This window comes from Fukomys damarensis, unplaced genomic scaffold (assembly GCF_012274545.1).
Source record: "Fukomys damarensis isolate Sample0158 unplaced genomic scaffold, DMR_v1.0_HiC HiC_scaffold_38, whole genome shotgun sequence".
Taxonomy (NCBI): domain Eukaryota; kingdom Metazoa; phylum Chordata; class Mammalia; order Rodentia; family Bathyergidae; genus Fukomys; species Fukomys damarensis.
This window is the reverse complement of record NW_022900950.1, coordinates 32,206,153-32,221,345: the sequence shown is the minus strand read 5'-3', so window position 1 is coordinate 32,221,345 and position 15,193 is coordinate 32,206,153. Positions and strand designations below refer to the sequence as shown.

The 15,193-nt window shown below is 37.2% G+C and overlaps 1 protein-coding gene and 1 long non-coding RNA gene across 2 annotated transcripts in view; one reads left to right on the top strand and one right to left on the bottom strand.

Moving 5' to 3' along the window:
* The window catches only part of Pomp (proteasome maturation protein), a 17,281-nt gene extending 13,066 nt beyond the window's left edge, over window positions 1-4,215 (bottom strand). Inside the window, exons 1-2 of the mRNA XM_033759985.1 lie at window positions 3,953-4,215; window positions 962-1,059 (exon numbers count right to left, since the gene is read on the bottom strand). Of these exons, the coding sequence (XP_033615876.1) occupies window positions 962-1,059; window positions 3,953-3,955 (101 nt within the window). The 5' untranslated portion in view covers window positions 3,956-4,215. The remainder of the gene's footprint in view (window positions 1-961; window positions 1,060-3,952) is intronic.
* LOC104862125 lies at window positions 4,214-15,193 on the top strand. Its single transcript, XR_004515707.1, has 3 exons — window positions 4,214-4,368; window positions 9,765-9,867; window positions 14,845-15,193. It is a non-coding gene; the product is annotated as an uncharacterized LOC104862125 (long non-coding RNA).

The following is a 15,193-nucleotide window of genomic DNA, read 5'->3' as shown; positions in this document are numbered from 1 at the left end:
AAATATTCTATCTATCCCATAATTGCTTTAAAATGTATCTATTATAGATATTAGGGGCCAAGACTTCAGTCACCAAAGGAAACCCTCCAAAATCTGTGTTAAATGGTAATTCTATATTTAGAAAGAATCTAATAATGTGTTTATTACTTTCAGTCTAATGAGATACTTCTTGCACTATATAAAATATCTAAGCCTCTTTCTTCGGGTCTAATAGACATTCAATATTTAATGTCTTTCATAAACAAGTTGGACCTCTGTGTAGCAGTTACTTACACATACTAAGTACTGTTAGGTGATGCACAGCTAGAACCAGATTACTGGTCTTTATCATGCTAAATATTAAACCAGAATCTGAGACTGAAAGTCCAGAAATCCTGTAGCAGTCATGTACTGAGTATTATCTTTGTACAGAACATTATCCAAGAGGTCAAATTTTAATAGAGTTCTTTTTAGGCATTTTTCTGCATAACTAGAAAGAAAACAAAAAGAAACAAGAAACAGGGCAATGGAGTAACTTGCCCAGAGGGAGACATCTAGTAAAAGCAGAGCCATTATCCAAATCTAGGCAGCCTGATTGAGTCCATCCTCTTACCTGCCATGTTCTAGTGTCTGCCAAAGACATGTGAATTACTCAAATAGTTAATAAGATAAAAAGAGAGGCAAATGGCTAAGTTATGAGTAGTATAAAGAAGGATCCTACCAAATCAAGCTACTGGGTATCACCTACTAGCAGGATGACCTATTTGGGGAACCTACTACTTTGACAAGATCTTTCTTCCACTATTGGAAACATCTAGGCCTCTTCTCTTCCTACTCTGTCAAGGTATATTACTTGCTACCTCCCAAATCAAATATACACTTATAACCTATCAAAATATTTAAAGAATTATGTGAAAAATAAAAAAATAATGCACAGAAATATTTTATTACAACAAAGATAAAGCCACAACCCACCACGTACCCTTTCCGCAGAAGATCATGACTTTCAAAAGGCCCACTTGCTGAAAGTTCAGTAACTGGTATACTGTCCTTTAGCTGAGATCCAAGTCCTCTGGTATTCTACAACACAAATTAAAAAAAGAAAAAACTATTAAATATAAATTTAAAACATATAGAGAGAATACTTATGTAAAAAGTTTATTATTTAAGTAGGAGAGAAACAAGGACTATTGCCTTGAAAAGAATCCTCAATTTAGATCATTAGACTGTGTCTTAAGCATTTATGACGGACATATAAGCTACAACAAATAGTTCCAAATTTAGGGGTAGAAGGACCCTAGATGAAAGAGGAAACAGGAAATAATAGGAATGAAGGTATGAAAGGGCTAGCAATTTAGCTCAGTGGTTCTGCCACCTGCTTTGTAAGCTCAAGGACCCGAGTTCAATCCTCAATACCAAAAAAAAAAAAGAATAAAAGTATGAAAATATAAATAAACAAGCTACAAGCCGTTTGAACAAGTCACAAGTAGTTTGAGATGGTTGGCTTAATACACATGTGAATACACACACATATGAATATTAATAGATATATGAATCCTGGCAAGATTAAAAAACATTAAGTCCTACCATGGAAAGAAATTTAATTTTTACTCTATAAATTTGATAGCTTCTGAAAGGTCATGATATGACTGATCTGATTTGATTTCACTGAAAGGATCCCTCCTTTAGGCTGCAATGTTTCACAGAGAATGAAAACATTGAGGACAGAATCCTGAGGAATACCATTCTTTAAAGACAAGAAAGAACAACAAAGAAACAGGAGTAAGAACAGACAGGAGAATTAGAAAACAGCAATCAGTGAAGCTAAGAGAAAAAAGGAATCATGAAGTTTGATTTCTACAAGTATGACATGACCTATTGAAAAAAATATCTCAAGCGGTGACAAACAAAACAAAAAAATATTTTTAAGTGCATTTGGAACAGATATATTATCATCCTACAAAACTATACTATCAATCTGTATTTTTTTTTTGGTATGTCCATGATAATTTTTTTTTCTCTCATTGAGTTTATTGGCACATTTTAGGTATACAGTACAGTTACATTCATTATTGGGATCTTGTACCTTTACATGACAGGGCTTGGTTCTCATTTTTTCCCCTTGTCCCTGCCCTCCTTTCACCCACTCCTCCCCTCCCATTTACAAACACTTTATTTCCATTTTTTCATTTTCTCACATTTTTTTCTTTTCCCTTATTACCTTTCCCCTACCCTTCCCACTTTCCCTATTCAAACTGCATTTTCAATCACCAAATATTTATTAGTACCTATCATGTATCAGGTACTCTGCTGGGTGGCAAAACAGGTCTACCTCCCAGGGCTTATTCTAATTAACAAGCAAATAAAAATGTTGACTTTAATCCAATCACTGCTCAGCTACAATACTTCTGTAATTCTGCAGAAAAACAGAACAGTTACAGGTAGTTTGGTATCTAATCTTACACTACTCTAAAAGAAACTATTCTGAGGAACCATCTTCTAACTGATTTCTTAATCCATCTGTATGTTTTATTTGATCAGGTACTGTATCATGCCCACGGTTTTTTCACTCTATCCTTGACCAGGCTCTCACAGCATTCTACTGGGTCTTGCTGTGCTAGACTAACTTATTTTCCAATACTGCATATGAGGGTTTTACTAAACCCCCCAAAGCTGCTAAAAACAAACAAAACAAAACAAAACACTTCCATTGGTTCATCAATGTCTGAAGAACAAGGTTGAAGGTCCTTAGCCTGGAATCTTGGAAACTGCACACCAAGTTTCCACCTCCCTACATACAGGAACTTATGGAAAAGAATCTGGTATCTAGTGTGGACTATCACAAACCTGATTTGTGACTGCCAGCAAAGCACACACCTCTCTGGCCTTCTTTACTCCTTCTGTACCAGGTGGCCAAACTCCTTTCATGACTGGAGTTGTAACATTAACTTTCTAAATGTTACCATCTAAATTATCCTACATGAGCATCCTCCTCCTGCCAGGATCCTTTATTATAATGAGACAAAAATGGTTTCTTCTATGCACCAAGAAAGGAGGAATTCTGATCTTTGGGTTCTACTGCTATCATCATCTCTTCAATTTCTTTCTGTGAAATATCAGAATAAGTACTTAAGGATTCTAATAAAGTAACAGACGAAAACAAACATATGAACTACTAATTATCAGTTACATTTGAGAATATTTATTAAACTTTACAGTGATTAGCAGTATTTTCCAAAAGAAACTTTCTAGACTTGGCCAGGTAGCCTCCCTGCAGCGTTGATACCTGAGTCAGTGGCAATGAAGATTTAAGCATCTTCCCAAATATCACAACTTTTAAGTAAAAGGAAAAGGAGATGGGGGGGCAGTCAGGAGAGGTGAAAAGGGGGAGAAAGAGATGTATTAACAATGCTGACTAATGCGGAATAACTGACCCCCCCCAACACGTGGCCTACTACAAAACTCTGGGGAAACATAAAGGAAGGTCGAACTATATAAATGTAACCTATAGTTGTGTTGGTTATCAAGCTGTTGCAAGAGGCAAGTGAGTGAGAAGGGGAATAGGGCTTGAGGTCTCCTGGGACCCAGATGTTACCATTAGGGAAAGCGGAGTCGGCGGCGCCATCCCTAAAAACTCAGAGCCCTAGTCAGTTGCGCGCCAGCTACCGGGAAGAGGCAGGGACCTGCTAAGGGTCTTGGAGAAGGACGCATGCAATCGACCGAAGAGGAATAAGAACAGGGTAAAGCCGAACCGCTGCTCGCATAGCTCGCGGGACCAGAGCTTGAGCCTTGCCCTGGAGACAGCCACAATCCACACCAACCCCATGACTCGACAGATATTGGGACGCAAAGCCGGCCTTATTCCCACGCCACAGCCGCCAGCCTGAGACGATCTGGGAGGCCACAGCCTGTTTCTGCCGCGCCACCTTGTCAAACCCGCCCGGAACTCGGGCCGCCCGGGGGGCTCACTCACCATCTTCAGCCCACTCTGTGAACAGCCTCTGACTTCAATTACCGTCAGCCGGCCCCACCGCTCACTTCCGTTTCCGGGGGCTGCCCGCCCACATCCGCCGGAAGTGCGTCCGTCCGGACTAGGAAGGAAGGAGGGCGCGGGTCTCCGTGAGGGACCTACGCTGGACCGGGGCTCCCACGCTTGCAATCTCGAGGGACTGCGGGCCAAGGGCGCAGTAAGGGTGTGGACTGGGAAAAGGGGGGCTAGGACGAGACGTGCCACAGGGGAGGGAAGACGCAGACTCCGCTTCTACAATAAACAGCCATAGTTTGTATGGCATTTTAAGACATGCCTTGAGCTTCTGTGGATACATTGCCTTGACACAAAACCTTTCACAGATGGGCGTTACACTTTACATAGACTAAAACAAGGCCTAGGTAGGTTGGATGTGTTTTTGGAGATCATCTAGCTAGTGAGGCAAAAGTTGGACCCAAAGGTTTTGCCAGTTTATTTTTATGTTACAAGAAAATATATCCAGGGCTCGCTATGTTCGGAACCCTATACTTAGCGTAAGAGTATAAGAACCTGGCGTGGTGACACATGCATGTAATCCCAACTCTGAGAAACTGAGGCGGGAGGGTCCAAGTTCAAACCCAGTCTGGGTAACTTGTCTCAACGTAACACAAGGCTGGGAATGTATCTCAGCCTGTGCAAAGGCCCTGGGTTCAATCTCCAGTACTAGGTGGAGGGGGCCTGGGAGTTGGGTTGGTCCTCGGGCTAAAGAGGATGGAGACTGACAGCTAAATAAATGTGATAACAGACATATATTAGGCTCTTGTAACTGTCAGCACAGTTCTACATAAATTACTCCCTTGAATTGTTTCAGTAATTTTGTGAGGTAGTCACCACTATTACCTGTGTTTCACGGATGAAGAAACCAAGATATGATGAAGTTAAATAGGTATGCCTAAGGACCCATCATGAGTCCATAATCCATGATTACAACACTGTACTATATTGCTTTGCAAATACAATGTGATACAGCAGTCTTTTCCTCTGCCGCCCTGTAATGTAGACAAAGAATTCTTAGGCTGATAGCCAGAGAATAAGAGTAGCTTATAATCCAAAAAGCAAGAAAATACTAAGAGAAATACTAAGTACTTAAAAAAAGAGGCTAGAAGTTAGAAAATTTCAAAAGTAACTAAACAAAAAAAAATTAAATTGTGAAGTTCTCAAAATAGGTCTTTGGTAACTAATGTGAAGAAAGTTTTTGTTTGTTGTTTTAGTTTATTTGTACATTTTAGGTATAAAGTACAGTTTCATTCATTATTGGGATCTTGTACCTTTACATGACAGGTCTTGTTTCTCATTTTTTCCCATTATCCCTGCCCTCCCTTCACCCCCTTCTCCCCTCCCCATTTACAAACACTTTATTTCTATTTTTTCATTTTCTCATATTTTTTCTTTTCCCTTATTATCTTTCCCCTATCCTTACCACTTAAGAAAGTTATTTTAATAGTGCACCAGAGAGAACCACATTATTGTGAATACACTCACATAGTATTTTAAAATTTGTATGCCATTAGTATTACGTTTTTGAGTATGCTAAATAATTGAAAGAATGAAATTTGATAGTATGACAATATTCTTTTGTAAGATTTATGTTGCATAGTTTGCGAAATAGGATATAACATCTGCTATGTAATAGGCCGTATACTTTGTTCTTTATGTATACTGTTTTAGTTACTCTTCACTTACCCTGTGAAGTATTACTGTGATCCACACTTTACAGATGAAACAGATTTCTATACATTGAATGAGAACAAGAACAAGTACTCTATATTTATTTCCTTTTTGTTGTTTTTCTTGACTTTACTGTTAAACCAGTCTGATGGCCTATGTAGGCTAAGATCTTGTTCAGCATCATTTACAATATCTGATGAGATTGTCCTTCCTTTCTAGCTCACTCTACCCTTTGTGTTCTATTCCTGTACCTTATCTCCTGAATTTGTTTCTGACTTAAATTTCAGTGATGTTTAACAATACGGAAAGGAAAAAAAAAAAGACGCCATTTGCTCCGTTTTGTTCTTTGTCTGAGCCAGCCCTGGGTCCTGAAACCCTACCTTGTGCAGTTTGGTCAAACCTTTCATAAAGGCTGACTTGTGCCCAGGGCACATTACTTTGCATACTTTCAGCAAACACTAAGAAAGGCTTTAAAATAGGTAGTGAATGACTATTTCTAGAACTTGGGAGAGGCTAGAAGAGACACAGAGTAGAGAGGTAGAAAAATGTCTCAGAGCTAAGGAGTTCTCCAGAGCCAAGAAGGATATGTTAAGATAAAGGAATGGTTAGGGCCAGGGATTTATCTCAGTGGTTCCACCGCCTGCCTCACAAGTACAAGGTCCTGAGTTCAATACCCAGTACCAAAAAAAGGGGGGGTAAAGAAATGGCCAATAATAATCAAATATGATTATGAGAATACCAATGAACTTTAGCAAACAGGGTGTCATATGTATGATCTTCTGGTGAGCAATGGTGGGAGCAAAAAACAGCTTTCTAGGAGTAAAGATACAGTAGTCTTCCCTTATCTGTAATAGATGTGCTCCTGTAAAACCTCAAAACTGAGCCCTATACACAGTATATGTGCTATATTTTTTCCTATGTACATACAATCGATAAAGTTTATAAGTAAGGTACAGTAAGAGATTAACAACTAAAAAGAAATATAACTATATGGTAATATAAACTGAATAAAAGTACTGTACTGTAGATCTTAGCAATCTCAGTATATGATTTTTCTTTTGTCATTAAATCAAGAATTGTCACCTTTTCATGTTAAAGGGAAGCACTTTATGGCTTCTTGCTGGCATATTCAGGTTCAACATGATTCTTGTGATGTGTGGCCATTATTAAGTAAAATAAAAGTATGTGAAGACAAGCACTGAGACTAGATCTGACAAATGAGATGGCTACTAAGTGACTAATAAGTGGATGGGTATGTGTTAGGCAAAGAGATGATTCATGTCCTAAGCAAGAGGGGCTGATGGTGGCTTCAAGAGAAGAAAAGTTCAAGTCACCATGGAGAATATGCTAGCAAATCAATAAGATGAATGAAAAGAATTACTCAGAACCGCAAGGACATAAAGGTAACATAAATTTAAAATAGGCTGTATTGACAGTTTCACTGTTTTCTGCAGCAATTCTTAGTTACACAGGGCTAAATAAAGAGATCATAAAGCAAAGATCAGTAAGAGTAAGCAAGCCAGCGATTCTGGTGCCCACAGAATACTATGGGGTCAGAAAGGCAACTAAGTGATAAGGAGTAGAGCACAATGACTAGTCCCCTAATGTCTTTTATATTAAAAGCCGTTTTAACTTCTTTGGACTGTGGTCTCTGAAGGAGGGGACTGTGATTTGCCACTTCTTGGCACAAGTTTTTCTTGAAATCGTTGTTGAACATGAGCAGAAACACTCAGTACAGGCTAGTAATGAAACATCAGTAATACACAAGTAAATGAATACAGCCAGGCAAGAGTTAAGGTTGGTTATGAAGAAATATAAAAGCATATTGTGTTGAAAAATTATGGTGGCTTGTGTTGAATCCTCTCTCCAAAAGTTGACAAAGAATGCTGTAAAGAAAGTTTAATAGTTCAAGACGTTGTGGTTGAATGAAAGTGATCTGGCAGCAGTGTCACAGGCAAAAGGCTATATTGGAACTTCAGTTGTACTGACTCAGAGAAGCTTTCAAGGAAAGTGGCATCATTTAGAGAAAGTCGGTTTTCAATGAGGGCCAAGAGACAGAAAAAGAACTTACAGCAAAGTAAAAAGTACTTCTGGAAAGTCTAGTTCCACATTCCATAGGGTGTGGTGGAACCAATTAGTGAAATAAAGAAAGAAGTGAACGATGGGTTCAGAATCGGGGCATATAAAAGAAGCAGGGAAGTTCATTCTGTCTCTTCCCATAAACTCGAAGTCGGGGACTGCTTTTGCATTATTATATATAAATAATAGAAATCACTCAATGCTTATGGAATGAAGAGTACAAGGATGAGAGGGTGAATGAATTGTTCACAAGGCTGACTAATCTATTGAGAAATTGGTAATCCAAGATAATATATTTGTTTCCAAAAGCACACTCCTGGGTCTGGAGGCTCACTGTAAAACCCAGCACTATAAGCCAAATCCTTGACTCCTTCCCTCTTTCCAATTGTGTCTCCTTTTCTCCCAAGTCTAGACCACAAAAACTCATTTCACTGCCACATTTATAATTCTAACACTGATTTCAAGAAACACAAGCATGAGTGGTGGGATCAAAAGTAAATGCACAAATGTGCCCAGCCTTTCCCTCTTGCTGGTTACCAGTTCTGTCCCCACCTATCTTATCCCCTGACCTCTGGTCTCTGAAGACAGGCTTAGTTGGGTGGGTTCTTTTGCACTTTGAAAGCAGAATGGAAATTTGAGAAGGAATTGTAGCAAATTGGTGGTGATGCATTCCTGCAGAGTTTAGGGTACGAGAAGCATGAGAACTCTTATCGATGGAGAGAGATGGGAATAAAAAATAGTGTAAACATTTTTGTGAAACTTTTCTAAGGCACTTAATGATTAGTATGCTGTATGGTGGTATTAAATTTCTGAAATTGTACTCCCTTCCAAGTTTAAGGAAAACAGTTCATATGAACAGAGTGGTACAAAAATCATAACCAATAAGATAGGATGTTTCAGAGGACTTGGAAAAAAATCTATAAATTATAAATAATAACATCCAAATCTTCTACAGTCAGAATTCTTAGTTTTGAGAAAAGTTCAGTGGGCTTAATTTATGATCCATCATATTTACAAATTTTTCTTTGCAAGTCCTTTCCTATGTGCTAAGAGAGAGAGAAATACTTTACATTGTTTTTTTTTTTGACAGACCTTTTCCCTTTGACCTTAGAATATGAGTTTTTCATATTCTGAAATACTTTGCTGACTATGATTTCAAATGGAGCTGCTTTTAAAAGAGTGTCCTCAGAGGGCAGGGGATTTAGCTCAGTGGTTCCACCACCTGCCTCTCAAACGCGAGGACCTGAGTTTGATCCATGGTACCAAAAAAAAAAAAAAAAGAGTGTCCTCATAGGATAAAAAGCTGGGATTTGAGTATAAGAACCAGAGTGGGCTATTTTGAATGCAGATGTTTTGTTTAATTATTTTATATCTGCATTGCATCATATTGGTCAAGTTTAGCATTCTACTTTTCATGTGTTTGTGTAGTCCAACTTTAAGTCTGTTTTTAAAGAGTGGTTTATATTTTTACCATAGTTTTTTGCCCACTTGCCTGTAGAATGTAGTTTTTAGATGATACACAATTAATTTTAAATGTTAGACCTAATTTTCCTTCCTTTCTTCCTTCCTTCCTTCCTTTTTTCCCTCTGGCCTTTTCCCCTTATTTGCCAACACATATGCAGGTACATAGAATCACAGTAATATTAGCCAAAGAAAAATTTAATTTAGCAGTTCTCTCTGCAAAAGATTTGTGTGCAGTGCCTTACAAAGCCTAATATATGTGTGTACATGACATACTCAGCACCATCCTGTTTTCAGAGACTCGTGTCAGTATTCCCCTCCACTGGCATACAGAGTCAAGAAGTTTTTCTTCTTTGGAAAATTCAAAAATGTGCTCCTTAAAGTCAAAGACTTACAGAAAGAAATTTTGCCTATATTCAAAGCCCATTAGAAGGTTACCTCAAAAATGCCTCTCAGTAACTTTACGTAATCTTACTCAGAAAGTTGAAAAATACAGCCTAGGATGTTCTGAGTATTCATTTGGTCTATTTGACTTTGTTTTTCCTTCTAGAAGTAATGCATATTGATTGTAGAAAATTAGACAACAAAGGTTAAAAGAAGAGACGATAATACTTATAGTTCGTCACTTAGAAATAACCACTATGAATGTATTGGTAAGTATCTTTTTGGCTATTTTTATATATCACAGAATATATCTGTCTTTTTTTTTTAAAAAAAAAAAGGATTGATTCCATTTTCTATGTAAGTTGAGAAGTTTAGTCTTGGCTTTTTTTATGACCATGTTATTTATTTGATAAAATAGGTCATTCTGGAGCCTTAGAAAACACCCTTCCTTTCCTTCTTAAGGAATGGGGAGTTACACGTAGGCTATTTATTCAACATTTTTCATTCTGTCAGCATGATTGTATGCCAGATGGCTGTTCTGAATAATTTTTGAAGGTATGTTTTTGATACTTTGCCAGGGAAATAATAACTCTGAAAATTCTTCATAACCTTACCATACAATTAGATTGATGGATAGATACTATGTTCCATGTTTGTTTTCTCGCTGTTTCAGTATCTGGGATTGATGCCAAAGGTTATTCAGCCTTACAGCATTTATTAAATCAGAATGTACAATAAGTTTACACAATAGAGTTTGAGCGGGGGAAAGAACACTGTTTGTTTATCATTCTATGTAGGAGTCTTTGCATCAGTGAAAAAAAAAATATATTTTTTCTAAAATACCTCTGTGAACTGGCCTTTTAGAGAAATAGGGTGAGATGGTTAATGGAATTCGTGACCTGGTGCCTGAGTCAGGAGCACAGCCTTCCTGCCTCATTCTAAGCCATCTTCCGTATTTCTGCCAATGGTATTTTGTCTCTAAAAGTAAATCTGTTACTTCTCTCTATAGAGCCCTTCTACAGATCCTCATTGCCTGCTTTAGAAAAGGAATCAAGCTCTGTGATCTGCCAGCCTCATTCTTTAATAATTGACTCCAGTCTATTAAAGCACTTAGAATCTGTGAATGTCACTGGTATCATTTCTTGATACTTGTGTTCCTGTCCTTCCCTTTTCTGGATTGCCCCAACACACCCTCTCAGGCAGATCCCCACTTCCCCTCTCTTAAGGCTTTCCTGACTCTCTCTACTCCCGTTTTCCTGGCTTCCAAGGAGAGCAAACCCTTGTGTTCCATTGTATATGCTATATAGTTGCATTGAATCAGTTAAAACACCTTGCTGCACTCCTTGTTAGACTATGACTTACATTCACCGTCTTCATGGAGCTGATGGTATCTTTTGTAGCTGTCATCTGTCTAGGAACAGTGTGATAGCCTGTCTGTTAGCCTGTCTGCCTCCATTGTTTCTTACTTGCTTCCTACTTCATTTTCACCATGTCATCTCCAGGGTAAGTGAGTTTAGCACACCTTGCCCCTCTGTTTGAAAGGTCTGGTGCTAGAGACACGGTGAAATTAGCTCCCAGGCACAATTAGCATTTGGTCTAGTTTAATGACTATTTTAGACATGACTGCTGGGACTCACTCATTTCCAAGAAGGATGAGGAGTTGGGAAGGAGGAGTAAGAGGAGAAAGGAAGGGCTTTGAATAACTAGGGGAAGAATCCAGAGTGTTCAGCCACACTAGTCACAGATCAAAAAAGCTATAGTCAGCTAGAGTCCAGCCAGAGCTTCCAGTACTTACCCATGTACAGTGTCTGAGCAGTGCTGTGAGGAGCTTCCATGTGGCAACATTATGGAGCAGTAAGGAAGTTAAACAAAAACACTGTCCAAAAGGTTATGCAAAAACACTGGCCAGCCGAGCGTTGTAGCGCACGCCTGTGATCCTCCTGTAACCTCAGGAGGCTGAGGCAGGAGAATTGCTATGAGTTCTAGACCAGCCTGGGCTACAGACCAGCCCTGAGTTCCAGGGCAGTCTCAACTACATAGTGAGACCCTGTCTCAAAAAACCAAAGAAAGAAAAAAAACAAAACAAAAAAAAAACACTGGCCAAGGGCCAGGGATTTAGCTCAGTGGTTTCACTGCCTGCCTTGCAAGCCCGAGTTGGATCCCCAGTACCAAAAAAAAAAAAAAAAAAAAAAAAAAAACACTGACCAAAGGTAGATGCAAAATTTTGCTTGGAGCCCAAATGAACATACACTGCAGGAGACACAAAGAACATCCTAAATCAGTCTTGTCATAATATATCCCAGGAAAATGAACTTCCAAAATAGTTCAGTTTGTATTTGGTATTGCCATACCAAATAATCTCCTCTTTGACTACCTTATATTATTGAAGAGTTTGTTTGAAGCCCCTTTTTAAAAGTAAAAAAAGATTAAAAGTGTTTAAATTCATTTTTTGTCAAACAAATTTAACTTTCGTAGATCTGATGGGTGAGAAATATTAACTCATAATGATTTTAGTTTGCATCTTATTACTAGTAAGCATTTTTTTCATATTTGTTTACTCTTTAGATTTGCTTTTTTGGAAATGCCTATTCCCGCCTTCTTTGTTCATTTTTCTGTGGAATTTTTCCTGTAAGTTAAGTTTATGGACACTTGTTATATATTATGGATGTTAACCTTTGTCTTAATGTGCTGCAGAAATTTCTCATAGTTTATTTTTCTTCTGTTTACAGTGTAATTTCACAAACACTTTTTTTTTAGAAAATCCTGTACTCTTTGACATCCTCCTGGTTTATTATTTAAGTTTAAAATGTTTTCCTAACCACTAATTTATACATTTATCCTCTTAAAATTTATTTGAAATGATTTGTCTTATTTTGTACATTTCTAAAATTTTAAATCCATATGGAATTTATTTTTAATATGGATTCAAATAGGGCTCCAATTTTATTTTCCTCTTGATGGCTATATTAAAATCCCATGTAAACTAAGACACATTTTGGTACTATTAATATGATATTTTAAATTAAAAAATTAGCTAGCATGTCTCGAGTGTATGCATGTGTCAAACAGTAATACTTCAGTTGATGAACACTTCTGTTCACAAACAATTTGATTTTCAAACAAAAGTGTTTGACAAAATTTTGCTTCCATCCACAAACTCCTCATTGGTGACAAACACAACAATAGCCATCTTCCCCACACAAACACAAACACAGCAGTCTTCCCTAAAATCATAAAACAAATTAAGTTTGTGACCCTAGGTACCATTGAATTGTCCTAACCACATATTTTAGCTCATTTAGTTCTGGCAACAACACTGTGAATAAATTATGTTATTCTATGTAAAATTTAAAATAATCAGATTAAGAAGACATTTGGATTATGATTGGAGTTACATTGCTTGGAGAAGAATTGATGTCTTTTAATAATATCCGAGTTTTCTTTAACAATATTTTTAGTTTTCTTCATATATTTTAAGCCTGTCTTGTCAAAGTTAACCTTAAGCATTCTGTATGTTTGTCACTATTCCAAGTGGGATATATAGTTTTCCATATTCAACTTCTCCTTGGTTATTGCTGTGAACATTTTCATTGATACAGTAAGGATGATGCATATTAGTCAGCTTTGGATAAATTGTGCTGCAGTGACAAAAACTCGGTAACTCAGTAACATACAAAGATAATTTCCTACCCATGCTATTCCAAGCTGCCTGTATTTCTGATTCATATCATTCACATTCTGGGAACTAGGTTAAGAAGCCTTTTCCAACATGTTGCCATGTTGCAATCTTACTATTAGAGAGAAAAGGAATCAAGGCACAATACTGTATGTGCTAATTCATAAAACATCTGCCAAGAACTCTCTCATATCATTTCTGCTCATACTTGATAAACCAAAGCAAGACACATGTCCATATCTGCCACTGTAGTATCAGGGATTCCTAATTCTCCACTGAGGAGCACCTTCCAAGGCACAATGCCAAGCCCAGGATCCAAAAAAATGCCAATGTGATAGGATGAGCAACATTCCAACTTGAAGGGCAGTGAATGTTTTAATTTATTAATACAACCTATCACAATGTTTTATTTTAAATTGTCAAAATTGAAAAATCCTATGAAAGGAACACGTGTAATATACATTTATCACAGTTCAACAGAGATAACTATCCAGTCCTTCTCTACCTCCAACTATGCAGGATTATACTTTTTTGCCCATTAAAATTAGACATGGCCATGTGACTCATTCTGGCCAATGAAAATTTCAGTCGAAGAGGGCAGGTGCAATGCCCCTGCCTTGCAAGTACAAGGTCCTGAGTTTGATCCTCAGTACAAAAAAAAAATTTTTTTTGAATGGAAGAGATACATTTCATTCTTTCATGAGTCTTCTCTGTCTTATCTTCTTGCCATAGCAATTACATACGTTTTTGTTGATGTGGATGTACCAAATGATCAAAGTAGCTGAATATTATTCATTTAGATGATATTTTCTTTAAATGATTTTGAGTCCCATGATATCTTTCATGTATAAACTGCATCCATAATGCATCACATGTAATTTTTAGTTTGGATTTCTCTAATGTGGATTAAGAATTTTTAAAAATTGTGGAAAAATATAAATACAGACTCTTAGATGAGTGTGATGGTATATAACTATATCCCTGACATTTTGGGAGGCTGGGGCAAGAAGGATCCAAATTCAAGGCCAGCTTGGAACACAATGAGACTCTGTCTCCAAAAAACTGAAAGCCAAAATAAAATGAAAAAAACAGAATCTTACATTTTTCCCCTTGTATTTTATAGTTGCTGTGCCCAAACCAACATTTTTTAATAACCTGTCTGTATTGAATCTTTCTAAAGCAGATAACTTAACTTTTCATACAAATAAAAACTTACTCTTTTCACATTATTATTAGATTTAGTAATATTCATTTAAAGTACTTGATTATAATAAGAGTACAGCTGCTATGAAAAGTGTTTAGGAGCAAGCACAACAGAGATTGGACCCAGAGTTTAATGCACTGTAAACATGCCTTGTACAACCGAACTATATCCCTCAGCCCATGGTAATAGATTTTTGACAAAAAATGGTTTAATATTAGATGCAGTCAAATTTATCAGTATTTTTCTTTAGAAACTTTCAAAGGTTTGCATTTCAATATAACTGTTATTGTATGTGCACACAGAATCCGCCAAAAAAATGCATACACACTTCAAGAAAAGAAAAATAGTATAATGCTTTTTCAACAGATGGTGTTACCTTCATATGGAGGACCCTAGAGGATGTTGTATTTTGCAGAAAGCTCACTATACTGTCGGCCTTTACAGAAGCAATTGAAAATGCATGTGCAGCAATCTGAATGACCAAGTTACCCAAACAGTAGTTTGCCATACTAATAATTGTCTGAAAACTAATGGCCACCATTTTGAACACCTGTCATTATAGAGGCCAAAGGTAACTTGTATTAATCTCATGATATCTCTATACATTTTTTGACAGACTGTGTGTATACTTACGATAGGGGTCCAATTCCTTTTATTCTCCTTCATATGGATTATCCTAGCTGTATTCACATTGAGAAGTCCATGTTTTTCTCCA